The sequence below is a fragment of the Callorhinus ursinus genome, unplaced genomic scaffold, assembly GCF_003265705.2.
Source record: "Callorhinus ursinus isolate GAN/ISIS: 27379988/994484 unplaced genomic scaffold, GSC_fseal_2.0 scaffold55, whole genome shotgun sequence".
In the NCBI taxonomy this organism is placed as follows: Eukaryota; Metazoa; Chordata; class Mammalia; order Carnivora; family Otariidae; genus Callorhinus; species Callorhinus ursinus.
Window position 1 is genome coordinate 1,185,796 of NW_027397117.1, and position 26,768 is coordinate 1,212,563.

Consider the following 26,768-nt stretch of genomic DNA (forward strand, 5'->3'; position numbering starts at 1 on the left):
GTATGGGGATGTCTGGGAACCCCGAAAGCGTGACGAAGTCTTGTGACCCAGTTTCCACTTGTTGGAACTGGGCCTCCCTCCCCGGGCCCAGCGTGGCCACCTCCTGGCTGTGTGGCCTGGGGCCAGCCATGTGTGGGAGGCAGAATAATGGCCCCTGAAGATGTCCACTTCCTAATCCCCCCAGAGCCTGTGAATAAGCGACCTGACCTGGTAAAAGGCACTTTGCAGATGTTGAGATTGGAGAAGGTCCTGGATTATCGGGGTGCGCACAACCCAATCCCAAGGCTCCCATTAAGAGGGAGGCGAGAGGGTCCAAGGGGACGGGGGATGCAGCAACAGAAGCGCGGGGTCAGAGTGACGCACAGAAGGGGATGAGGAATGCAGAGCCTCCAGAGGGAACCAGCCCACCGATACCTTGACTCCAGCCCGGCGAGACTGAGTTTGGACTTTGGACCTCCAGAGCTATCAGATGATAAATACGGGCCGTATTATAGCACCAAGTTGGAGGTAATTTGTTAGAGCAGCAACAGCAAGGCCATACACCACGTCCCTGCTCTGAACCCCGATCTTTTCATCTGCAGAACAGTCACGACCCCCCTCCCCGTCCTGTGCTGACTCCCGAGTTTCTGAGGATCAGAAAGCAGGAGACTCTCTGGTCTTCGGAGCTGCTGCTGGAACTTTCTGTCACTGCACAGCAGGTTTCCATCCAGTGGCAGAGGAATGGGTGAAGAAAATGTGGTCTCTACGACTACGCTGGAATATTACTCACCCTTAAAAAAGAAGGCAGTCCCGCCCTTTGGGACAACAGGGAGGAAGCTGGAGGACAGTATGCTAAGCGAAACAAGTCAGACGCAGAAGAACACGTGCTACGTGATCCCGTGTAGATGAGTGATCTAAAATAGTCAAACTTAAAACCGTAACACCAGGGGCGCCTGGGTGGCTCCGTCGGTTGACCGTCTGCCTTCGGCTCAGGTCCTGATCCCAGGCAGGGTCCTTGGATCGAGTCCCGCATCTGACTCCTGGCTCAGCGGGGGCCTGCTTCTCCTTCTCCCTCTGCCCCTCCCCCTTCTCATGCTCCCCACCCCTCGCTCTCTCTTTCTCAAATAAATAAATAAATAAAATCTTTAAAAAAAAACCCCATAAAATCAAAGAGTCGAATTTGTAGAAGCCGGGAGTGAGAGGGTGCGTGCCAGGGGCTGGGGGAGGGAGGAAATGGGGAGGCACTTGTCAAGAGTACAGAGTCTCATTTACTCGAGAGGAACATCTGAGAGACCTGTGCATCGTGGTGCTGGTGGTTAATAGTATACACTGTGCTTAAACATTTGCTAAGAGGGTAGCTCTGATCTTAGGGGTTCTTATCATAAAATAACAATAATAATAAATAAGAAGGAGGGGCCGGGTATGTTTACGGGGCAGATTGTGGTGCTGGTTTGTGGAATGTATATTTATCTCCGAATTCATCAAGTTGTATCCATTAATCACCTACAGCTTTTCGTAAGTCAAGTGTATTTCAGTAAAGGTTTAGAGGGGACGGGGGGAAAAGCAGCGGGTTTCCAGGCCTCACCATCACATGTGTCCAAACGTGCCGCTGTGAGGTCTCTCCTGGAGGGGAGAAAACCTTATCCCCAGGAATTCTAACCAAAAAGCTCGGCGACCCCACCACAGGACTGATTAAAAGAACCCTTTCTGAAAGCAGCAAAACTGCAAGTCATTAGTTTGCAGCTTTTTCTTGTGTGACCCGTTGGGTGGCCTGGTTCAGAGCATTCTGCAGCCCACAATGGATTTAATTATGTGTGTTGATCCCACGGCGAAAACCACAAACAAATAGAAGCACGTTCGCTGGACCCTGCTGTGGGCTCCTGGGACCAGGTGAGGTGTGGAGGCCTGCCCCTCCTGGTGGCCCTGTGGGGGAACCCCCCGCCCCCGTCTGCAGGGGTTCCTGGGAGGGAAGCCCTTTAATCATCGGGGCTGGAGGCGAAATGGGCTCTCCTGTCTGGTGATTTTGTGTCTTTCTTGTGGCCGGACGGCAGTGCCCCTTCACCTGGGGAGAAGGAGCCAGATGAGAGGGGAAAGGTGGGGGCGTTTGCCTTCCATCACACTCTCTGTCCTGGGGCCGTGCCCATCGGGGCTGCTGGGGGAAACCTTCTGGAACTCAGCTCTGTTCACGTCGTGCCCTTGCTTAAAAACTGCTCTGCTGTCTCCCCTGGCCTCAGGCCGAGGCTGGAACCCCCGGGGCCGCTCCAGCCCCACAGAGCTGCCCCGCTGGTGGTTCCAGAGCTTTTGGAACGTTCTTCGTTCCTCAGCCCTGCCTGGAGACACACTGATGCTGGATGCTGGGGGTGCGCGGAGTCGGCATGGTCTCGTCTTTTCCATCCCTGCCCTGCACCAGTGCTGGGAGTCTGGAGGAAATCAGATTTCGTGTGTCCTGGGAGGGACTTGTGAGGCCCAGACGGAGGGTGCCCAGGAGTGAGAGGGGAGGCGGTGGCCAGGTGGGCGCTGAGGGGATGGCAGGAAGCCTTACTACGGGTGAGGGGGTTGAGAGGTGCTTTCCAGAGAAGAGCCTCGGGAAAGAAGCCTTTTTTGTACGTGGAGTGCTGAGCTTGCGTTGGAGCCTGGGGACTGAGCAGTGTGGGGACATCCTGGGGAGGGAGGGAGATGAGGGCCCCCTGGTGCGTGTCGGATTCTTGATCGCTGTCCCCTGGCTGCTGAGGGTGCCTGGCTGGGGACAGAGGCAGGCAGAGGGAGAAGCAGACTCCCCGCTGAGCAGGGAGCCCGATGCAGGACTCGATCCCAGGACCCTGAGATCATGACCTGAGCCAGAGGCAGACGCTTAACCCACTGAGCCACCCAGGTGCCCCTAATGGACCTTCGTTCTAATTTCAAAGCTGCTTTCCCATGAGAAAGAATCTGGTGGTAAGGTAGAATTTGAACGTAAAGATCCTAAACTTGTTTCTTCCAACACACAGTTTACGTATGTTAATTGTCCCACTGAACTTCCCAAACATTCTACTTAACGCTTACTTGATGCCAGGTGCGGCCGCGGAGATACAAATTGGGTGGGTTTCTGCCGTCAGGGACCAGACACAGAAAGAGATGGTGGTGTACCCCCCTGGGGGGGGCACAGTGGCTGTGAGTAGGTGGGCACAGTTGGGGGCACCAACCAAGAGGGAGAGGTCCAGCTTGTCCAAAGGGCATAGCAGAGATTTGAGAGAGGAGGGGCTGGGTGGGGAGGAGGGGACTTATCTAAAAGACACTGCTGTGGGCTAAGGGCCCAGGTGGGGGGAGGGGCACAGCTCAGGCTGGGGAGACGGGCCACTGGAGGGCCAGATGGCTCAGTTATGGAGACCTCAGGGGAGAGCATCAGGAGTCCACACCACCACTGTCCCTTCTTTCTTCATTCATTTGTCTAATGAGCACCTGTTCACGGATGGGCACCGTGTGCTACCCCTCCCCGGTAGCAGGGGTTCAGTCATGGTACCTGCCCTCCGGAAGTCGGCAGGTAGACCAGGCTGGTGGACCGCAGCACGTTACTTGCCCATCACGTGCCCCACACAAGTGGCTTTGTTTTGCTGGAAGGTCTCACCGGGCCCCTTGGGGATGACTTTGCAGGTGTTTTTGCAGAACGACCTGCCTAGAGAGGGTGTAAGCACCTCCAGCCCCGTGAGCAGTAGAAACCTAGCCCTGGCCGGCTGGAGGGCACGAAGAAACCATGCACTTGGCCAGTCTGGTTTCCCAACAGTCTTGACTTCTGGGCGAGAGGCAGCGTCACTCTGGCCCTTCTGTCAAGGTGAACGTGATGGCCTCTAAAAGCCTCTGCCCCAACCCTACCTCCCAGCTCCAATGCTGCCAGGAGGACGTGGAGGTCCAGAGAGAGATGGGGCCAGTCCATGGTCACACAATGATCCCAGGGCTCCGGCTTCCTCTTTTAGGAAGACCTCTGGAACCCACTGACTTGTCTCAGGTGGAGAGTCTCAGGTCCGGAGGTGTCAAACCCATGTTTCCCCACTACCCGCTGGGGAGGGGGGAGATTTACTGAGCTGCCAGCCATGAGTGCTGGTGGCAAGACGCCTCGAAGAACTAGGGAGACAAAGCAGGCTCCAGGAGAAGCAGCGATCCCAAGGAAGAGGCGAACTCCATAAACAGCAGGATTTAATTCGGAATGCCGTGTTCATTCCCCGCCGGAATCTGAGTTGCTTCAAGTTCTCCGGGCCCGCCCTTTGAGGGGAGATTGAGGGGCTCCTTCGAGACTCAAAGCCAGCTGCGGGATGCAGGGGGGCCACCCAGCTGGGCCCGGCGTGTGGACACGGAGCCCCGCTCTTTTTGGAAAGGGACGCAGGTCCAAAAGGTGTTCTGCTCACCAGAGACTTGTGGGGTCGTAATTGTGTGTGATCTTTGGGGTATCGGATGCCAAATTCCACCCTCGTCCCTCTTGGCAGCCACATTCTTCAGATTCTTATTAGTTTTTTTCCCCCAAGTGAACACTGGGAGCCAGTCTCCCTGTTGATTGTGGGAGGATGGGAGAAAATTAAAACCAGGAGTCCTGGCTTTCGTCCCGACTCTGCCACCAGCTTGCTGTGCCACCGTGGGTCCTTCCCGCTGGAGGGCCTCATTGTCTCACCTGTAAAGAGGGGGTTGGGACAAGGTGATCTTTGTAAGACCTGCCCCCTGCAGTGCAGACCTTTCATAATTCTCCATCCAAGTCCCTCTGTGGGAACAGTGGGTGATGCCACCTTTGCCCATGCCATCCAGAGCCGGCACCTTGGCTGCCAATCGGTGGGGGTCACACAGGGCATGTCCTACACTGAAGTTTATGGAAGCAGCATGTTTACATCCAGAGGAGCCTAAAACCCCAACCAAGAGGTGGCAGTCTGCATAGTGGTAATACCTATCCTCTGCCTGGAGCTGTGCAGCCCATATGTCTGTATTCATTCACATAGGTGTTACTGCTCTTGAGCAGCCCTTGGAAAGTGGGCTCCCATTTTGCAGATGAGGAACTGAGGCTCTGAAGTTGAGACTTGCCCAAAGCCATGTGGGTGGTAAGTGGTGCAAGTAGGACACAAATTAGGCCTCCTGGTCTCACATTTGTACACCTTGATAGTACGCTCTGACAGTGGGTTGTTTTGTCTGGGATGCTTTTAAATGTGAATCATAAAAACCCTACTGACGTAGGCTGAAACAACAAAGTCATTTAATATTTCACATATTGAGAAATGGGTGGCTCGAGGGTTGGTTAATCCGGCAGCATCAAATGCTCAAGGACCCTGCTTTTTACTCTGCTCTCCCTAGGCTGTCTTCCCTCATGGCTCTAAGATGGCTGCCACAGCTCCAGGCATCACATTCTTATCCACCTGTGTACAGAAAAAGGCCTGAACTTCTCTTCTTGAATCCTCCCTCCCCCATAAGGGGTGGTATTTTGCAGAAGCCCCTCGGTTGACTTCCCCTTACTTGTCACTAACCAGACATGAATGAACATGTCCACACTTCAACCAATGAGATTATGGTCTTACCCACCTTTTTTGAATTTACTGATGCCCAGAGTCTGAAGAAAACTGGGGTTGGTTAGCAAAGAAGGAGGAGGAGGAGATGACTACTGGGGACACACGTGTCATATATGAGAGGCCAGTTAGGCACCCAACTCCCTCACTGTCTGTTCTAAAAGGCACAGTCCCCCAGAGTGCCTGCTACAGGGGGCCCTAGACCCCCTGTTCTGTGCCATGCGAGTTCCCCACACCTGACTGGACCAGGGGTGGGCGTCTGCCCCAAGGCAAGCCTGGCGTGGACAAGAGGAGCTGGGCCAACCAGAGTCTCTGTCTCAGGAAACAGAACTGGGAGAAAATGAGGCCATCCTTTCAGTGTGGCTCCAACTGTGGTAAGCATACATTTTTCCTTGCGGAGGGGTGGAGTGAGGGAAGCTGCTTAGTCTGGCTGGCTTCTTCTGAACACAGGTATGGTGGTGGCTTTTCCCTGGTGGGTTTCTATAAGGATTACAGGAGGAGATGTGTCCGAGGCTTGCCCCAGTACCTGGCATATCCAAGCGCTCAGTAAATGTCAGTTACTCTTTTTCCTGTTTCGGTTCCAACTTCCGTTGGGTGGAAAGCGTCACTGTCCTCACCCAGCATCCCTGGGAAGACTGTTACAAGTGCATATTCTTGGGCCCATCCCCACAGGACCCGAGTCAGAAGGTGGTTTTGAGAGATGGTGCACTTGAGAAGGACCACCAAGGACACACAACTCGGTCCTGTCCTGATCTTGGCCACACAGAAACCTCTGACTTCGATAGAGGTTGCTTGCAGGCCAAATGGCTCACGGTCCAAGGCGGACACGCCTCACTCTGTAAAAGGTCTGGTGAGTTCCAGTTCTGGTCGTGGAATCTGTGTCGCCGGAGCGTTTCTCGGCAGGTGGCCTCGGGAATGCTGATCCCACGGAGGACGTTTGGCACCAAACTCTGGCAACTTGTTTCCTCTGGCGCTCTCATTAATGGGAGTCATCGTGGATCCTTCTTGAGATGCTCAAAGCCACGCTCTCTGTTCCGCCAAGTCGTATGCTCCCTCAGCTGCCCCCGTGCGAATGGGAAATTCAATCTGTAAGTGGCTGATGCTCTGTATGGGGTTCTTCCAGCCTTGTCTCAGGTGGGGGAGGCCTCAGGAATTCCCCACCATGGAAAGTGCTAGAGAACGAATATAGACAGGAAGCAGCAGAGCTGTGCTGTCTGGGGGCACGCTGGCGCCCCCCTTTGCCTGCGGACCCGCATCCAGACCCACACGCCTCCTTCTCCCACCCGGCTTCAGCGTTGGACCCCGCAGTCCACGTCATCACCCCCCTGTTTTTACAGAAAGATTGGGTCGGTTGCTGCCGGGCTTTTAGATCAGCAGCCTATCCCTCTGAAAGTCAGTGACCTTAAAATGACTTAAATTCCTCCCTGGTCTTGCCTCGAAATGGACGACAGTTCCAATAAAATCTGTCAGGGAGCGCAGGCAAACCTCTCTGCGTAGCAAACGCTCCTACTGGTTTCTGGGCCCTAAAAACTGACCAGGACTGAGTGGATCACACACTCAGTTATTCTTACAGGAACGAAACCGTCACTCCGGACAGCGGCTCACTGGTTGAGAGATGGAGAGAAACACCAGCCACGGGGACACTTGCCTTGTTGGGAGACACTGTGTGGCAGTCCGGTCTCTGGAGGTCAGTCTCCCAGGCGGCTCCATGCTCTGAGCTGACTTGGGGCCCCTGGGGCCACTTGAGCATGTCTCACCTGAAGGTGTCTCCTGTGGAGAGCTGGCCCCTCAGAGCTGCCTTCTCCCCGCTGCGGCCCCCAGCGTGTTTCTGCTCACTCTATCTGAAGGACCCACTGCCGACTGTTCTTACCTGCTGGAAAGGGCAGGTGTGAATGCGAGGGGTATGGGGCCTTCTTCTCCCCCTGGCCAAATCCTGGGCTTCCGAGCTGTCTTCTTCCCATGGACACTCACTGCTCTACGGGTCGGCCTCCTCGTCCCCCCTAGCCTCTAGGACATAGACCGCTTTCCTCCCAGTGCACTGGGTGTCACTTTATTTCTTTCCCTGTTGGGCTCACAGCAGACACCAGGCCGAGTCCCCAGGAAGCAGATTCTGAGACGGGGTCCAGCACAGAGGATGTGTCCTGGGATTGGTGACATGGAAGGACTTGGGTGTCAGAAGGAGAAGTTGAGCTGGGATGCAGGCCCAGTGACAGCTACCACCAACCTCCCCAGGGAGCCCTGCGGCTGCAGTGGACCTTTCAACTTGTCCTGACGTCCATATGGCTGGGCCCTTCAACTCGTGCATGGACCAGACCCTGGACAGGGTCACCCTGGGGAGAGCAGGATGTCAGGCGAGGCAGCTCTTACTGGGAGGGTCTGACCGCTGATAGCCCTTCGTTGAGGGCGATCCGGAGGGGGATCTGGGGCACGGCCCAGTGTCCACACCCCATGGGCTGGTGCGGAGGGGAGCAGGGTGCTCTGAACGTTATTCTGCACGAAGACAGCCTGAGATTGCCTTTGCCTTTCGGAATACAGCACATACCACTGACTCGCACTGAACTTATTGTTGGCGAGAACCTCCACGCCCCATCTGGGGCTTGTCCGCTGGGTTTTGGGGCCGCAGGGCCGGACTCCACATTCACCCGGTCATGTTTCATCTTGTTAGATTTGGCTCCTTGCTCCAGGCTGGGGAGATCTAGCCTGGATCCCTCTTCCCTGCCAAGACCCAGGCCCCCGTGTGCACCAGCTCCTGGTCTGTGCTTCCCGTCAGCAGCCCGCTGCCTCCAGCACCATCTGCTGCCCGGCCCCCTCCAGGCAGCATGGCCCCACGTGGAGAGACCACCATTTGCCAAGACCCAGGTGCTCTTCAAGTCCATCTGGCAGGTGTAGCTGAGCCGCTCAGGGCTGGGCTTGAATCTTGGGTGCGCGTTGGCTGGCTTGTTGGGTGGCCTGGGACGTGTTCCGTCTGCCCTCGCCCCATGCCTCGTTTCCTGATCTGTGACAGCTCCCACCCCATGTGGGAGACCACTGGGTCCCTCCGGCTTCCTGGTTTGCAGGTGGGATGGCTCCCAGAGGGACTTGGCTACTAAGCACCTGCCGGGTGATTTTGTACTAGTTCTCTAACCGTCTGCTGGCCTCCTGGGCAAGGTGCATGCAGCGTGGAGCGTCGAATTGAAGACTGAGCTTCAGGGTCTAAAAGGACCACGTGCTCAGTGTGTGACCTTGTCTCTTCTGGAGGCTCAGCCTCCTTCTCTGTAAAGCGCCTACCTGAGAATTGTTGTGAAGCTTACGTGAGATCACGTACGTGCAGGTTTCCTGGGGCCGCCACAACTAAGTCTCACACGTGGTGAGCTTAAATGACAGAAATGAATTTCCTCACGGTGCTGGAGGCTGGAAGCGCAAGTCGGAGGTGTTGACAAGGGTGGTTTCCCCCCGAGGCCCCTCTGCTTGGCTCGAGGATGGCCTTCTCCCTGCATCTTCACGCTGTCTTCCCTCTGTACAACTTTGTGTTCATAATTTGCAAATTTCCTCTTTTTATAAGGACACCAGTCACACTGGATTACAGCCCACCTTACTGACCTCATTTTAACTTAATTCCTTTTTTAAAGACTTTTTTTTAAGGTTGTATTTATGTATTTTAGAGAGAGTGCATGAGCTGGAGGAGGGGCAGAGGGAGAGAGAGAATCCCCAGCAGACTCCCCGCCGAGCGTGGAGACTTACTCGGGGCTCGATCTTACAACCCTGAGAACATGACCTGAGTTGAAATCAAGAGTCCGATGCTTCACCAACTGAGCCACCCAGGTGGCCCAAGACTCCGTCTTTAAATACAGTCACATTTTGAGTTATTGGGGGTTAGGGTTTCAACATATGAATTTGGGGGTAGGGACACATCTCAGCCCGTAATAGTACATGGGACTGCTTTGCCAACCCCAAAACAGGTCTTGGGGTCCTGAGCCCGACTCTGCCCGCAGGAGAGGGTCTCTGCATGGCCAGAAGCCAGGTGGGCTGACTCTGTACCTGAGCTATTCTTTCTCTCCTGGGAAGGGGCGAGGACCTGGTTCCTCTGCCGGCGTCTCTCTGGAGACCAGCTAAGCCCCATGGGCTCTGCTTCAAGGGCATGGTCTCAGAGTCATCCAGATTAACCATCCCCGTGGCCATTGCCTTCAGGCTGCAAATCTGGGTTCTCACAGAGCTGCGTGCACCCAGCCGGCCTGCAGAACCCCTGGAACTGGCCTCTGGGGGTTGGGCAGTGTATGGCCAGGTAATTAGAATGATCAGGGCTGGGCGGAGGGGGGCCTGAAACTCAACGCCCTTAACCTTGAGATGGGTGGTCCCAGCCATGGGGGCAGAACTTGCTGGGGCTCAGGGCCTGGCACCCAGCAGAGCCCGAGAAACAGTTTTTGGTGAGTGAGTGCAAGTGGGTGAGAGAAAGTCCCGCTGGGACATAGGGCTTGGGGTCGGATCAGCACAACTTCACGAGGCCTGTTCTGGGTCCACCGTCCTTGGGAGCCTATAGTTTTCTAGCATGATTGGGGCTAAGATCAGGGGATGCACGGGAGCCTGTGGAGCCTGAGGTAGGGGTCCCTTCCTGGCCAGGGGGTCAGGGAGGGCCTCCAGGAGGGGACAGAGCCTGAATGAAGACTCGTAGGATAACAGTTGGCCAAATGGAAGACGGTGGGAACGGCACGCCAGGGAGGACACTGTGACAGTGTGCGTGGCAAGATGGAGCGTGGTAGGAGGTGGTACCAAGGGAGGTGGGTGGGAGATGGGGAGGATGGGGAAAGGAAGTGACGGGGCAGGACAGATTTGTGGTTTAGGGAGTGCCCTCTGGTGGCATGTAGAGTTCACTGCAGGGAGATAGGGCTGGAGGCTGGTAGACCAGCAGGCACCAAGGCCGTCCAGGTGCAAGATCAAGATGGAGCAGGAGATGGGTGGAGGACGTGGACTTGCCTGGCGTGGGGGCTAAGTGGCCACATGGAGTGGGGGAGGGAGAAGGTGGAGTCTGTGGCAATTTGCCGCTGGGCGTTCTGGGTAAAGGGACCAGGAGTTTAGTGATGCTGGTCACCAAGATGGACCCAGTTGGGTCTGGAGAGCGATGCGCTCAGTATTGGACAGATTGGAATGGTGTGTCTCAGAGTGTCCCATGGGCTATGATGATGTGTGACCACGGTCCAGACAAGTAGGGCCTATACATTGGGGTTCAAGGAGAAGCACTGAGGTGACTTAGCATGAGGGTGGAGCAGAGCATGGGACAGGGGAAAGGGGGCAGACTGGGTGATCCTCCCGGGAAGGGAGGACACCGTCAGAGCCCCAGGGCTTGGTTCGGGCTCAGAGCTTAGGGTCCTGGGGGTGGAGGGAAAGTGTGAGTGAGATCAAGTCCCAAGGCAAAGCTCAGACAGAACTGGGGGGCTCGGGGGGTCAGTGCTTGGGGTGGGACCAGGGCTCTGGGGAGGAGAAGTTGCCATATTGGCATCTCCCTGGGTTAGTTATATTCAGAGGTGGGCCTGGGCCAGGGGTGTCCTGAAGACCCTCCATTCCATTGTGCCGTGACTTCCTGAAGCCACTTAGCACTCGTTGTCCCAAAGGACCCTAAATTAAGAATTTCGGAGCTTAGCCAAGTCATGGAGCCAAACACTAGCAGGGTGAAGACCACTGTAGAAGCGGCCTCTAGGTGGGTGGAGCAGGGCCAAGTCAGTGGCTCTACCCCATCAGGGAGTGGACCTCGTCTCATAAGAAAAGGGACCTGCACGGGAGCCCGTCTGTCCCCAAGGCTGGGAGGAAGTTTCCCATCCTGGACCCTCCATGAGAACCCAGCTGGGGACGGGGAGGGGAGGTACGGAAGAGACATTTGCTGCTCAAAGATAATGTCAGCCCCTTCCCATCCTGATGAAGGTTGCTGAGGGCACCCTCACTGCCAGGCAGTTCGAGGACCAGCCCTGCCACTCCCGAATTCTGTGATCTTGGGCCAGTCCTTCCAGAAGGGTCTTAAAAGGGACATATGTCTCCTGCCAAGCCAGTCTCCTGTTGGAGTTATTCTGTGGTCCTTACAGCTCTGTATGCACCCACCATGAGCAGGGGTGGGGGTGGGTGGTGCTGTGATACCACCCACAAACAGGAGACACGGAATGTTCAGGACATGGGGATCCTAAGAGGGACCCCACACGGGAGAAGAGTGCCTGACACCAAGATTCTCTGGAACCGTGGTGCCTGGACATGAACAAGGTTTTGAACTCCATCTGAGAAGGCCTAGATCCCTTTTCCCTTGTCTCTGCCTGCCTTCTTCATTGTTTTTGGCCAGGTTTTGAGTTTGGGAAGCCATTTACAGCCCATTAAAAGATCAAATGTCCTGCAGATGATGAATTGAGGCATTTGAAAATGTTTTGCAATTCACAGCTCATTTCCCTATAGACAACCCTGACCCCGCGTGATTTGGAGACCAGACTGGCTGGTCTGTCTGTTCCAGAACACCAGGGGCGGATGTCAGGATGGAGCATTGTCCTCGGGTTGGTTCATCCCCAAGAGAATCACGCTCAGTGCCTGAGATGGCACCAATGATCCCCAGTAGAGATGAAGGAAGGGCTTAGATGCCACCATCTTGCACAATTTCCGGACTGATCCGGCAGAGGCAAGAGTGGAAGTGTGTACTGGAGAGGTGGGACCCTGCTGGTCCTCTGGGCTGGAAGGCTAGATTCCCTTCCCCACTCAGCCTCAAGTCTGAGCTATGGGCAGTGAGGTTTAACTGCCCACTACTCCGCCAAGCTCCAAAATGTGTAAGATCAATCCCTAGGCTTTTATGGACACTGTGGGGATCTGGTAGCCAGCCAATCAGGGATACTTTAGTAGTGAGTGCCACATGATTTATACACCACTAACCTGAATCTGCTCACGTAGCCCTCGCAATAAACTTAAGGGGTAAGATTTTTTATTTCACGGAGGCTCAGAGAGGGGACATCACTTTGCTCAAGTCACAGAGCAGGTTGGTGGCAGACCCAGGTTTTGAACTAGGTCTCCTGGTATCTTTGGGGAGAGGGATGGATTTTTGATTACTTCTATGCTCTTTTTGACAGTGCAAATGTTGGTAGTAGAGATTTGCCTAGAAAATTGTCCAGATTTTGAAAAATTTTGATGCAAGATCACACATAAAATTTACGTATAATTTTAAGTCTCTGGAATTTTTCTCTTGTGTCTTTGTTTCTCATTAGGAATTGCTATAAGCTTTGTCTATTTGATTTTTTTTAAACATGTTTTGTTGATTCACTTAAAGTAAATCTGCTTCATTCATTTCTGCTCGAATCTTTGTGGATTCTTTTCTTCTTTCTCTTGCCAAGGTTTTCTAATTACTGTGTTTTCTCTTGCTACCTTCTTGCTTTTCTAACATTTTGTTGGATTAATCAAATTTTCTTTGTTTTTTTTTCTTTCATGGTTTGTTAGTATTTATCTTCAAACTGAAAGGTATATTTTAATTGTGTATTTTTCTGCTATACCTGAAGTTGCAAAGCACTCATGTCCTTTCCTTAAACAAGACTCAACCCCCAGCAACTTTTCGTTCCTTCTGTCCCTCTTACAGCTCTCTTCCTTACTGAGATCACTTTGGATTTTAGAGCTAGGCTGTTATTAAATCGTATTACTCTTTCTTTGCTCATAACTGCTTCTCATATGTAATATATTTCTTCTGCATCCTTCATTTATTTTGCTGGAGTACATCCTGCAGTGATTCTTTCAGAAAAGGTGACTGGTAAGCTTTCCGAGTTCCTGTGCATCTGAAAATGTCTTTATCTTGCCTTTGCCTTTGAAGGAGAGCTTGCCTGGGTGTGGAATTCTGGGTGCTCGATATTTCCCCTCCGAAATTTGAAACCATTGTGTTTCTTGATGAATCTGGTGCTGCTGATGAGAACTCTAATTTCAGTTTATTGTGGGTAATCTGCGTTACTTTCCTTTCTACAGCATTTGGGATTTTTGTCTCCATCCTGAGGGTTCTGACATTTCAGCACGATATGTCTGTTTGTGTTCATCTGGTTTAACACTCAGTGGGCTCTTTTGGATTAAGGAATCATGTCTTTCTCCAACTCTCTTTATTCTTTCTTCAAGTACGTACTTCCCTTGGCTCTCTCCAATCCCCCATTCCGGAGCTACTAATAGACATATGTCGGCACGTGGTCTCTCCCCTGGGTCTCTCACTTCCCCCCCACCACACACACTTCCCACCTCCTCTTCCCCCTGCAGTGCATCCTTGGAAAGTTCATGGCTCGGATTTCCGGCTCACCCGCTAACTCTCTAGCTGTGTCTATTCTGATTTTTCAGCCCATCTGTTGTGCTTTTGGTTTTTACAGTCGTATGTTTCATTTCCAAGAGATCTCGTTTTTTCCATTTCATAATATTTTTTACAAGGGCACAATTCTCTTATCTCTTTGAGGACATTAATTATGTTTTAAAAAATTGTCTTCATTGGTTTGCTTTATTATCTTTTCCTGAGGTGTGATTTATTGTCTGTTGAGTTGGTGCTTTTCTTTCATGGTGTTGGCCTTTTTTTTTCTTGAATACTTTGAAATTCTTGGTATTTGGGGATTTCCACTGGCTCGTCTCTGCTCTACTATTTATTGCTGCTTTGCCTCTTGGAGGGTTGGTAGTATGGGTAAGGGGTAGGGAAGGAGTGTGCAAGAATTCAGTTGTATAGGGGTACCTGGGTGGCTCAGTTGCTTGTGCCTCCGACTCTTGGTTTCGGCTCAGGTCATGATCTCAGCGTCCTGGGATCAAGCCCCATGTTGGGCTCCAGGCTCAGCGGGGAGTCTGCTTCTCTGCCTCTCTGTCCCTCTCCCTCTGCCCCTCCTCCTGCTCTAGCTCTCTCTCTCTCTCTCAAATCAATAAATCTTTTTAAAAAAGGAATTCAGTTGTATAAACTTGAGAGGGTCTCCGTTTCTCCTGGGGGTCATCAGATTTTGGAGCACCCTCTCCAACCACACCTGCCTCAAGGCAGGTGAATCTAATGCCTGATTCTTGACACCAGCAGGGGTAGGGATCCGGGTCCTACCTGTCTGACTCCTTGTACCATGGTCCTCTGACAGTCACCTCTGGGTCCCTCCCCTATCCCATTAGCCACATTAGCTCTTTTCCCAAGTTGTGCCCACATTTACCACCGATCTGGAGTCTTCCCTGTTTCCGGTTGGACTTTCCTCTTTCAACTTAGTTCCACCTACTTTCAGTCTCTCAAGTGTTCCTCAAAATTTCTCGACCACGGCTTCTTTGTTTTCCAGTGCTGTTAGGGACTGATTTTTTATTTTTTTTATTTACATTTTCTGCTTTATTGAGTTATGAGTGACAAAATTAAAAAGTGTTATTTAGGTTGTACAATACGCTTTTTTCCCCCAAAGGTATACAACGTGATGACTTAATATACATATGCATTGTGAAATGGTTACTACAGATTATTAACACATTCATCACCTCACATAGTTACCACTGTTTGTTTGTTTGTTTTGTGGTGAGAACACTTAAGATCTCTCTTAGCAAATTGCAAGTATGCAATATGGAATTATTAACTATAATCACCCCGTGATTATATATATAATACACAGATAATATAATAATACACATACATATAAATCTAATGTGTATGTTAGATCCCTGGAACTTATTCATCTTATAACTGGACATTTGTATTCTTTGACCAGCATCTCCCCATCTCTCACACTCCCCAGCCCCTGGCAATCCCTGTTCTACTCTCTGGTTCTATGAGTTGGATGGTTTTGGATTCCACATGCCAATGAGATCATACGGTATTTGTCTCTCTGTGGCTTATTTACTTAGGGTATTGTCTTCCAGGTTCATCCACGTTATTGCAAATGGTAGAATTTCCATCTTTTTTATGGCTGGATAATATTCCATCGTGTGTATATGTGTGTGTGTGTGTATTTTCTGTATTTTCCTTGTCCATTCATTCATGGATGGACACTTTGGTTGTTTCCATCTTGGCTATTGTGAATAACTTTGCAATGAGCATGGGCATGCAGATATCTCTTCTAGATACTGATATTAATTCCTTTGGATATATACCCAGAAGTGAGATTCCTGGATCATATGGTAGTTCCATTTTTAATTTCTTCAGGAACCTACCATAATGGCTGTACCAATGTCCATTACCATCAACAATGTACTGGAGTTCCTTTTTCTCCACACCTTCGCCAACACTTGTTGTCTCATGTCCTTTTGATATAATAGCCATCCTAACAAGTGTGAGGTGATCTCTCATTTTGATTTGCATTTTCCTGGTGGTGAGTGATGTTGAGCACCTTCTCATATACTTTTGGCCATCTGTATGTCTTTAGAAAAATGTCTATTCAGGCCCTTTGGCCATTTTAAAATCAGATTATTTGGTTTTTGGCTATTGAGTTTTATGAGTTCCTTGTATGTTTCAGATATTAACCCCTTATGCACGGTTTGTAAAAATCCCAAAGCTCCTGCAAGGGCATTTTTGTCCATGGAGGGCTGGCAAATTATCGTTACTGAGGAGAGATATGAGTGGGGGACCTCCTGTCCCACCATCTTGCTGATGTTGCAACAGGGACTTATTTTTAGATTTTAAATTTCTAGGATCTGGGGAGGGGGGGAATGGGAGGGGCAGGTGGGAGCACGGGCTGCTGTTGGATCCAATCACAATATTGTTTGCGTATATCAGCCCCGCCCCCCCCGGCCCCGCGCCACGTCCCAGCTCAGGGTTCTGCACCAGAGAAATTTTTCTAAACTCAGACCCATTGAGGCATTCCCCTGGTCAGAGTCCTTCAGGGGCTCCCCACTGACTTCATGATAAAACCCACATCTAGCCTGGCAGGTACCACGTCGCTTCCTTCCTCCCGGCTCCTCCCTTCCCTCCCGCCTTTGGGCCGCGTGTGATTGCACTTGCTGTGGGCTGACTCTTACCTTTCAGTACCCAGGTGGTTGGTCTTTCTCGGGACCTGGGTTGGGTGCCCTCCTCTGTTCCCATAGTTCCCCGTGTACATCTTTTGGTTGAACCTATGGCCCCGTGTTCCTGTGGGTTGTAATCACTTCCCTCTTAGTCTTCCTCACCAGAGTGGGATTTCCCGGTGGGCAGGGGTTCATTCCGAGTGTTTGAAGACAGAAATGGTGGGTGCCAGGGCTTGGTGGCCAAGGTTGTGGTGGGTACTTCCCTTTCCCCTTAGTCCTGGACTGAGGGTCTCAGTGAACCCCTTACCCGGGAGAACGAGCACCCCCACCCCGCAGCCTTATGGAGGGACCCCTCCTTGGCCAGCATGACCTTTTGCCCTGCAGTCAGCACCTCAGGAATAGAAGGGCTGACATGACTATTGCTTTCCCCACAGGCACTGGTGCCATCACACGGTGACGCGGACGGTGTCCTGCCAGGTGCAGAACGGCTCGGAGACAGTGGTCCAGCGTGTGTACCAGAGCTGCCGGTGGCCGGGGCCCTGTGCCAACCTCGTGAGGTAAAGGCTGTGGGGCGGGCCAGCTCTGCCCTTCCTTTCTGTTCCCTTGGGTGAATGCAACCCCAGCACAGGCTGCTGGGGAGGGGGGTTTGACGCTCGGAAACAAGAGCTGAGTGTGCGTTTATGGGGCACCTTTTGTGTACAGAGCATGGGGATTATGTGTGGGCAAGATGAAAGGGACATGCTTCCCACCCTGAAAGAACTTCACAATCCGGTAGGATTTGATGAGCAGAAGAGCACCATAGACAGGAAGTGGGGTGAGGGGACTGAGGGATGGGGGAGAGCCAGGTGAGGCCCCTCTCGGGCCCGCCCACGACGGCCCCGCCCCCTTTACGCCCCGCCCCCCACAGCCCTCAGGCAGCTTCTCAGCGTTCGCCTGATGATCCTTACTTCTCACAACTGCCCTTTGCCTTGGGACTGAAGCAATGATGTGAACAGTGTTCACATCAGACCCATCACATCACATCAAGACCCACTGCAGGGTCTTGTCCTCCGTGTGGGTGTTTACAGGCCCCCTGAGAGTTCTCTCCCTCTCCTTGGCATGAGGAGCTCAGAACAGAATGTTCGGTCACAGCAGATAGGAATTTGTCCTGAGCCATCCCTTTGTTGAGTAAGACTTAATGCTCATTCTTGAGAGGAATTCCATATCTCTGGTCTCAATTATCATTGCCACTTAAGTGGCTATTATCTGTTAAGGAATGAGGGTTTAAGGTACTTTCCTCTCTCTCCAGTAACTCCTATCCGAGTTAGGGTTGGGGTGCATCCCCTCTGCCTATGGCTGGGCAGGGAGAGGGAGGACAGTAGGGTTCGGCACTGTCCCCAGCTCCCTGGCGACGTGGGGCACCATGTGCACTCTTGTCCCGGGGCCTGGTTTTGCTGGCTTTGCATATACGAGGCACTGTTTGTAGTAGCTGCTCTCTGGTCTTCCCACCTCCCCCATCCCCTCCACGTCCTCTATCAGATCACGGCACTGCTCCAGACCTTCCAGAAGCTTCCATCTCTCTTACAGGGCAGTCTCTACCCCTCTCCACAGCTGATCAAAGTCCGGACACGGACCCTGTTTCCCTCCCGACCCCAAGGCCCTCCACGAGCCACCCTGGTCCTGGGACTGTGGCCACACGGACCTTGCTGGCCTGGAGACTCCGTCCTTCCTCGGGGCCTTCACGTTTGCTGGTCCTTCTGCCTGGCCTGGTTTCATGCCGGAAATAGCTGCATCTCCTGACCTAAATCAGTGCCTTTCCTCCCCGACACCCTGTCACTTTCCAGGGGGCCACAGGAGGGCAGGAATTGCTTCAATCTCTCCTGTGCCCCTCCTCCCCCTGTGCCTCGCGTTCAGGAGCTCAAGAGATACTATTGAACTGATGGCTCAGTATCAGGAGGATGAAATGAGATCCAAGAGGTCAGAGCACTTTGAATTCACGCACAGGGTGAACCGTGAATACTGCACTTCATTCTGGCAGAGAGCCCTTGTCTTATAAACTAATGCGCACACTTGCCATCGGGAGTCTGACGTTCAGAGCAAAGTGACTTGCCCAAGGTCAAAAGAATCGTCACAGGGATGAGGTCGGGTTCAGACTCTGGCCCGTCAAACAGGCCCCATAGGGATGTGCCTGAGGTTTCATGGCCCAGCTCCCTTCCTCCCCCAAATAAATATGTGTTGACCTCCTCCTGTATCCGCGCTCTGGGGAGGCCTCCTGTCCTCTGTGAGAACCCAGACCAGGCCCCGACTCAGGGAGCCGATGATCCAGTGGTGGTGGCAGGGGCATTAGTCAAACCACGACAGAAACAGGCACTTGGTCACAGATCATCACTGCTGTGTGGGAGCAAGGTGCCCTGAGGGTGGCGCTGGAGATGCGGTGGGGACCCCCGACCTGTGGGCTTCCCTGAGCCAAAGATATTCTCAAGATCTTGGGCACCTTTGATTTCACCCTCTGCCAGCTCCTGTGTCTGCCATATTGTTCCTCAGGGTCACAGAAGGGCGGGAGCAGCTCCGGGCATCAACAACAGTGTCCCAAATAAATGAGAAAGGGAATGTGGCATTATGTTCTCCTATCAAAGGGCACTGTCTTTTCCAGAGTCCCCCTGCAGACTCCCCTGATGTCTCACTGGTCCGAATTTGTCCTATGACCCTGGGTGTCCCTGACTCTAAAGTGGGGGTGGTAGAAAGCTTCCCTGGGAGGCTGTTGGAGGATGATGTGAGGCGGGCATGTAAGAAGTGCTCTGGGAATGGAGGCTGAGGCTGGGCCATGCTGAGATATGAAGCAGATCCTGGGCATATCGCTCCCCCGCCCACCCACCCCCACCTCCGAGGCAGCCCCTAGTGGGGGTGTAGGCCTGGGCACGCTCTGAACTTGCATTTTTCCACACAGAGGTTAGGGTGGCAAACCCCAGCTGGGCTCCCATAGCTGCCTTGTGCCTTGTGTTGCTTATAGTCCTGGCTGCCCAGGGTGTCTTGCCACATTTCAACCTCCTCATTTACACAGAAGCTTCCAGGTTTCGGTATCTTTTTGCCTTTGCTGCCTGTGGAGCTGTGGGAGATGCAGCAGGACCGAGCAGGACCAAGACCCTGCCTACCCCCACCCCCTGGTCCGCAGAGCAGAGTTCCTGGGACATATGGCCTTCTACCCAGGCAAGAGGAACCCCTTGTCCTGGCCCTTCCTTCAGCCATACTCGTCCTCGTGGGGCAAGGAGTCTGCGAGCCTAAGCCCCTCTTCTGGACCATTCTCTGGGTACCTGGCTAAATAGCCCTGAGGGCTTCTGGGTCTGCCCTAGCCTCATCCCTGAATCTGGGGGACTGTGCGCGGTGGGCACACCCCCATACCCCATGGGGGCTGGTGAGGGTGGCTGTTTGTAAGAGTGGCTAGCATGGCTGTTGCTGGGTACTGGTGCTAAGGCGTGTCTAGGCCAGTGTCTGGCCGGGATAAACCCCAGTGCTTTGGTGTAGCTCTGAGAAGAGACGCAGATGTCAGGTGAATGAAGAGTGGCTGGCGAGAGAGTGCAGGGGTGAGTTTCCTGCCCGAGGGCGGGGGCACCTTCACTGGCATCTTCCTCCATGCTGGGTCTGGGGAGAAGGGGTTTCTGCATTTCCGTGTGGTTAGATTTGGGGATCCGCATGGCCATAATCCTTTGTGAGGCCTCTCTTGGCCGAAGGCTCTGAAGTCAGCACATTATCTCATTACATCCTGATGACATTTTTGTGACCAAAGTGTGCAGGTGGGGGAAGGGAGAGCGTGGTTGTGAAAACTTTGAGGCCCTATTCAGAATGCACTCGGGGGCTGGCATGGGCCCCCACCCTCTCCACCAGGAGCCCCACACAGACCTCTTTGCTTGCATTTATTCTTTGACTCAACCCTTTCTGCAAATATTCATTGAAGGCCCTAACTATGTGCCAGAGGGGAATGTGATGGAAAGTAAGACCAAGTCTTCTTCCTCATGGGGTTTGTATTCACCTACATATGAAAATGAGAAAAAATATCGCCTCATAATGAGTGTAGGAAATTAAGATAGGGGTGATGTGACTGGGCATGAATTGGGACGAGAGAGAGAGCAGGCACGAGAGAGACCCTGAAAGGATGATGTTGATGCTGAGCAGAGTGAGGAGAAAGAGCCTCCATGTGATGACTGGGTGAGGATAGTTGGTGCAAAGGCCCTGAGGCAGGAAGGCCCTAGATGAAGGCACAGAGAGTAAGTCAGTGTCCAGAAGCAGAGCAGGTGAGGAGGGGAGTATAGGCCAGAGACTGATCTCCAGGGCCTTAAGTTTGGACTTTTTATTTTTATTTTTTTAAATTAAAATTTTGAAAAAAATTTTTAATTTTTTTTAAAGTATGGATTTTATGCCAGTGTACTGGGAAGCCATTGAGAGTTTTAAGTAGAGATGAGAAATGATCCGATTTAGGTTTCTTTTTGATTAGCATTTTATTTTGAGAGCATTGTCGATTCACACACAGTTGTAAGAAAAAAGACAGAGAGATTCCATGTGTCCTCTCTCTTTTTTGGATCCCATGTACTGTTCATCTCCTTCCTCCCAATGGTGCCGTCTTGCCAAAGTGTACGATGTGTCATAACCAGAGTATCGAGATGTTGACATTGATACAGTCAAGAGACAGAATATTTTCTATACACCAGGTCCCCATATATTGCCCTTCTGAAGACACACCCACTTTCCTCCTGCCCCCAAGCTCCCCAAAACCCCTGGTAACCACTAATCTGTTCTCCACTTTTAAAATGTTGTCATTTCAAGAACGGAATCACACAGTAAGTGACCTTTCGGGAGCGGATCTTTTCCCTCATCATGATTTTCTGGAGAGTCATCCCGGCTGTTGGGTGTATGAGCAGTTCGTTCCTTTTTATGGCTGAGTAGTATTCCACGGTGCGGATGTCCCACAGTTAGTTTAACCATTTAGCTGTTGAAAGACATCTCAGTTGTTTCCAGTTTGGGGCTATTCTGAATAAAACTGTCATCAACATTCGGGTACCTTCAGATTTTTGCATGAATACAGGATTTCATTTCTCTGCGTAAATGCCCACGAGTGCAATTGAAGATTTTCTCCTATTTTCTTTCTAAAAGTTTTATAGTTTTGTGAAGTCCATGATGTATTTTGAGTTAATTTTTGTGCAAGGTGTGACGTTTAAGGCAAGATTTTTTTTTTTTTTTTTTTGTCTGTGGATATCCAATTGCTCTGGCACCATTGTTGAAAAGGCCATCCTTCCTTTCTTGAACTGCTTTTGCATGTTTGTCAAAAACCATTTGGGCGTATTTGTGTTGGTCTAAGTTCTCTGTCTTATTCCATTGATAACATGCGTCCACGGTTCTGCCAATACCACTAGGCCTTGCTTGCTGAAGCTATATAATAAGTCTTGAAATTGGATCGACTGATCTGAAATAGATCAGATAGAATGAGTTAGGATGTGCTCCCTCCTTCTGCATCTTTCTGGAAGAGATTGTGTAGAATTGGTATTAATTCCTCTTAAACATTTGGTAAAATTCTCCAGTGAAAACATCTGGGGCTGGGGAATTCTTTTGAAGGAGTTTTTAAGCTACAAATTCAATTTCCTTAATAGTTATGGGGCTATTCAAATGATCTATTTCAGATACAGTGAGTTAGGTGACTTGTGTTTTTCGGTGACTTGGTCCATTTCCTCTCAGCTGTTAAATTTATGTGCATAGGCCTACTACCTATTTCATTTCTGATATTGATAACTCGTGCTTTTTCTTCTTTTTCCTTTGTCAGTCTTGCTAGAGCTTTGTCGTTTCACGGGTCTTTTCTGAGAACCAGCTTTTGGTTTCACTGATTTTTCTCTAAGATTTTTCTGTTTTCAATTTCATTGATTTCTGCTCTTATCTGCTCCTGTCTCTACTCTGTCCTTCCTTCTGCTGGCTTTGAAGTATTATTCTCTCCTTTTCTGGAGGTTCCTGAGATGGGCTGGTTTAGGTTTTGAAAAGATTGCTGGCTGCCATGGGGACAGTGGGCGCGGGCAGGCGCAAGGTGATGGTGGCTCACGCCAGGACACTACCTGGGGAAGTGGGGAGAAATGGGTGAATTCAGGATGTGTCTGGAAGCTGAGATGACAAGAGTTTGACCACAGAAGAGCAGGGGGCAATCACAGAGAGCCCTAAAGGTTTGGTTTGAGTGGCTGGCTGGCTGGGCGTGTCCTTCATTAAGTTGGGGACCCCCAGTGGTGTCAGCCCTGGGAGGTGGAAACCAGCAGCTCTGTTTTGGCGAAGTGAAGTTGGAGATGCCTATGGGCGCATCCGTGGGAGGAGAGGATGCAAGTAAGGTGTCGAGTGCAAAAGTCTGGAGTACTGGGAAGATTTCAGGGCTCAGGGCATATTGCATTTCATGGACTCTATGACGCCGTTGGCAGGAAGAAGTACATTATCTTACGATCCCTAAGAATTAAGCCAATTAAATGATCTCACACCATCAACTGTAGTATGAACCCCAGTGTCCCCGATGTTAAACTGTAACAATGTGGGCAAGTTGGAACCTGGGAGAGGTCATGTGACCGAGGATCAGGAGCATGCAGACTGTGTTCGAGGCTGCGGGACTGGGGTGGCCTTGGGGATGACTAGATGGAGAGGGGGTGCTGATCCCCAAGCCATCCGGGCACCCTGACCTCAGAGGCAGGGCTAAGGTGGAGGGGCTGGCTGAAGTGGTGAGAAGGAGCTCCCGAGGCAGGAGGAGCATCCGCATGTCCCGGGAGGTGAGTTTCGGGATGGAGGGCGTGAGGCAGAGCCTGAGTCTCCCAAATGCTCTGGGAAACCTGGTAAGACCAGAGCCGAGTGCCCATTAGAAATGGCAACGCGGGGTGTCTGAGACCCTGGCCAGTGCAGTTTTGGGGAGCGGTGGGGACGGAGGCCAAGATGACAGGTGCAGAGGAGGAAAATGAGGTGTGAGAAGTCTCAGGAAGTTCTTGCTGTGAAGGGAGCAGTGAATGGGGCTGGGAAGCTGGAGGCAGCATGGGTCAAGAGAGGGATTTTGTTTGTTTTGAAGACAGGAGGTACGGGAGCATATCTGTAAACTGTTTTGTGAGCCGTCAGGAATGGTCCCGGAGAGAGGGGAGGGCAGAAGCCCAGGGTGGGGAACCTGCAGCAGGAGGGGAAGGGGGGCCTCGTCAGAGCTGCAACAGGGGGGCAGGCTGAAAGCAGGGGTACCTGCCACGCATGTGGGTTCACCCGTGTGATGTGGGGATGGTCTGATTTGGGGGGTGACCCTACCAACTCATGACATTGCCCTCCCATTATTCCCAGGGCTCACTGCGAGGCCCTACACACCGAGGTGCTCGGCCATGTTCCTCAAAGGATGCAGCCATCTTCTTGCTACCTGAAAACAAAACTGTAATCCAGCCGTGTCCTGTGTGGATTTTCCCATTCTGTGATTTTTTTCCTACATTGGATTTCTGCAGTGTGTGTGTGTGTGTGTGTGTGTGTGTGTGTGTGTGTGTGTGGATCGGAGTCGGAGGTATGTGTCTGTCACGTTTACAGACAAACATGAGGCCCAGGACCATGCCAGGCACCCGGTCGGTAGGCAGCTGGTGAGGAGAGGGGGTGCCAGGGGGTCCACCCTGGGACCCGGTCTCCCTTCAGGGAAGTCCCTGCCTCAGCTTTCTCAGATCCTGTGTTTGGTCTGGTCCGCGGTTGGTGCACAACTGAGCACCTAAGAGCAGACACTGGTGTGCAAGAACATGGCCCCTTCCCTCACAGAGCTCCCGTGTGTGTTGGGAGGACCGCTGGCAGAGGGAATGTGGAAGACTCACGGCAATCATGGCCCTGACATGAGACCTGGTCCTGGGTTTCCTGGGGGCAGTGACATTGGCGCAGAGATCTGCGGGATGAGAGGGTTTCCCTAGGGGAGGGGTGCGGTGGGGCGGGAAGGGGTGTGGGGGAGGCAACAGTCTGGGAGGGCCAGGCGGGGGGGCCGTCTCCAGCCGGCGCCACAGTGAGGGGCTGGACGCTGAGATTTCCCCGTGAGAGGCCTCAGGACCAGCTCCACACCCAGAGGAAGGCAGAGAGGACAAGCCGGGCCTCCCCGCTCTGTGCCTCAGTTTCCCTTCCCGGCTGCCTCGCTTTGGGGTGGAGATCACAAGGCCGTGCCTTGATCAGAGCAGAGCCGGAAGTCCGCCGTTACTGATGCTGCCCTCCTGCCCCCCGGAGCCCCGCCGGGGGCCAATGCGGGAGGGGGGCCGCTGCGGGAGGGGGGCCGCGGGCCAGGCTCAGGGCCTGCCTGACAAATTGGGAAGCCCGAGCCCCAGGGACTCGGGGGTTAAGTTTTCCTCGGCCTGGCTTCCCTGCCCCGGCTGTCTCCCTGGCCCCTCCGAGCTCTTTGATGGCATTAGAGCCAACCTTTTCCAGATGTGCTGAGCGGAGGGGTTTGCCGGAACTCTCCGGGGCTTCATCTGCCTCCTTCATTGCCCTCCGCCAGACGGCCCCCTGCCGGCCAGCCTCCCCCCTCCGGTGGGGTTGCCTGCTGCCTGCAAGGCCCTGCGAGGCCCCGCGACGTCCTGGACTTAGTACTTTCTTAAAACGTGGCCTTTCTTTCCTGCCCGGCCTCTGCAGCTGGCCTGTGTGGGTCCAGAAGCTCTCCGAGGCTGACCCCCGCAGCGTGAGGGCTTGTCCGGGCTGCGTCCCCCTCCCTCGCCAGGACTCCCCAGTGCCCTGCGGTCCTGGGCTCTGGTGGGGGGTGGGGGTGGGGGTGGGGGCTGGATGGAGGACACTGCCCGCTGGGCCCGCTGTCCCTTGCATCTGGCACTTAGGGATGACTAGCTGGGATTTGGAGGAGGCTAAGATACCCCCTCCTCTTGTCTCTGAACCACAGTGGGACAGCCCCTTCCCTCCCACTGGCCCGCTGCTATTAATCAAGAGATTAATAATCTACTGCCTCCCTTTCTGAAACCCCTACTCCCATTTCCTGTTGAGTCTCCAGCCTGTCTCGGTACCTCCCAGTCTGGTCCTCCTCACTGTGGTCCCTGGTGGGAGGAAGTGGGGCCAGGGCAGGAGCCTGTAGGCTGAAATGCCCAGCGAGGGAGGGGCACCTGCGCCCCCACATGAGGTCTCCGGGCTGGGGATGCCCAGACCTTAGCCCTGTGCTGGCACCCACCGAGGGGCCGCCTGATGCTTTGGAGACCCCCACCTTTGGAAGCCAAAGAGCCATGGCTTCCACCTACACACCTCCAGTGATGGGCACCTCACCCCTCCCGGGATCTCGTTTTTCAAACGCCCTCTCTCATGTGACCTTGTGCACCCAGGGCCACGTTTGGGGAAATATAAGACACATCTGCACCCTTTCTGGGGCAGTCACTGAGTGGCTGTAGGAGTTTGGGGGCCCTTTAAAGGACCTCATGACTTCAGCCTTCTGTCCTTCCTGAGAGGGTCCCCCAGGACCAACTGCTCGCGGTGGGGGTTAGCTTCCCTACGTTGTTGACCAGATAAGAATACACCAGCCCCAACAGGAGGCCTGGTTCGGTCAGAACTCTGCCACTTTATAAGCTGGAGTCTGACCCCATGCTCCTCTGCAGCCTCAGTTTCCCCTTCTGTAAAATGAGGCCATTCATCCCTGCCCTGCCCCTCTTTCTCGCCCAGCAGCCGCCTGACTGCCTTCCCCACCTTCCATCTCTCCCTTCCCATCTGGCGCCACACAGCCAGCCACAGGTGGGGTCTAGAAAAGCCGATCTGACCACCACAGTCCTCCACGCCGCAGTCCCTGGGTGGCTTCCCCTTTTGGCTGGGAGGGGTTGGTCTCCTAGTGGGTACAAGGCTGTCTGTTGAGGAGCAGGAAAACCACATCAAGTCTTCTGTTTATTTTTTAATCTCTAAAATAAGAGCGAAATGAAGCTTTACTGATTTTTAATATATGCAAAGACAGTAAATAATACGTGTATGTATACATGTGTAGACTAATACATGTATATTGCAGGCTCGAACATGTTTTGCTGATCAGGAGCGTGCTCTGAAGGCCAGGTGAGCGCCAGCCAGTGCGGTCTTCCTAAACCTAGGCCAGACTTAGGCCTTGTCTGTTCCCCGAATGCACCAGGTCTCACCCCAAACCACCTCCCGGCCCTCCTGGTGCTGGCTGCCTCCTCACTGTCTCAGCTCAGCAGATAATCCTCAAGCGTCCCCCGACGTAGGAAGCCTTTTCTGGCCCCTCGTTGTGGAGGTGGCCATGCCCTACTGGCCATCAGTGTCCAAGGATGTCCCCTAGCCTGACACCCTGAGCTCCAGCACTAGGCCTGGGAAGCAGCCAGCGGCTTTAGTGGAGGGGACCAACATCAGATCAATGACAGCACAGGTGGTGGTGAGTGTTTGGAAGACAAGCCAGGG

General features: G+C 52.9%; 1 protein-coding gene across 3 annotated transcripts in view; it reads left to right on the top strand.

Annotated features, from left to right (window-relative positions):
* The window catches only part of COL26A1 (collagen type XXVI alpha 1 chain), a 140,578-nt gene that overhangs the window by 21,655 nt on the left and 92,155 nt on the right, over window positions 1–26,768 (top strand). For 2 of the 3 annotated variants that reach the window (XM_025864737.2, XM_025864736.2), the window contains exon 2: window positions 16,829–16,951. In XM_025864737.2, the coding sequence (XP_025720522.1) occupies window positions 16,829–16,951 (123 nt within the window). Of the gene's footprint in view, window positions 1–16,828; window positions 16,952–17,960; window positions 18,351–26,768 lie in introns of those variants that run through there. The other variant, XM_073884196.1, reaches the window with a different exon arrangement.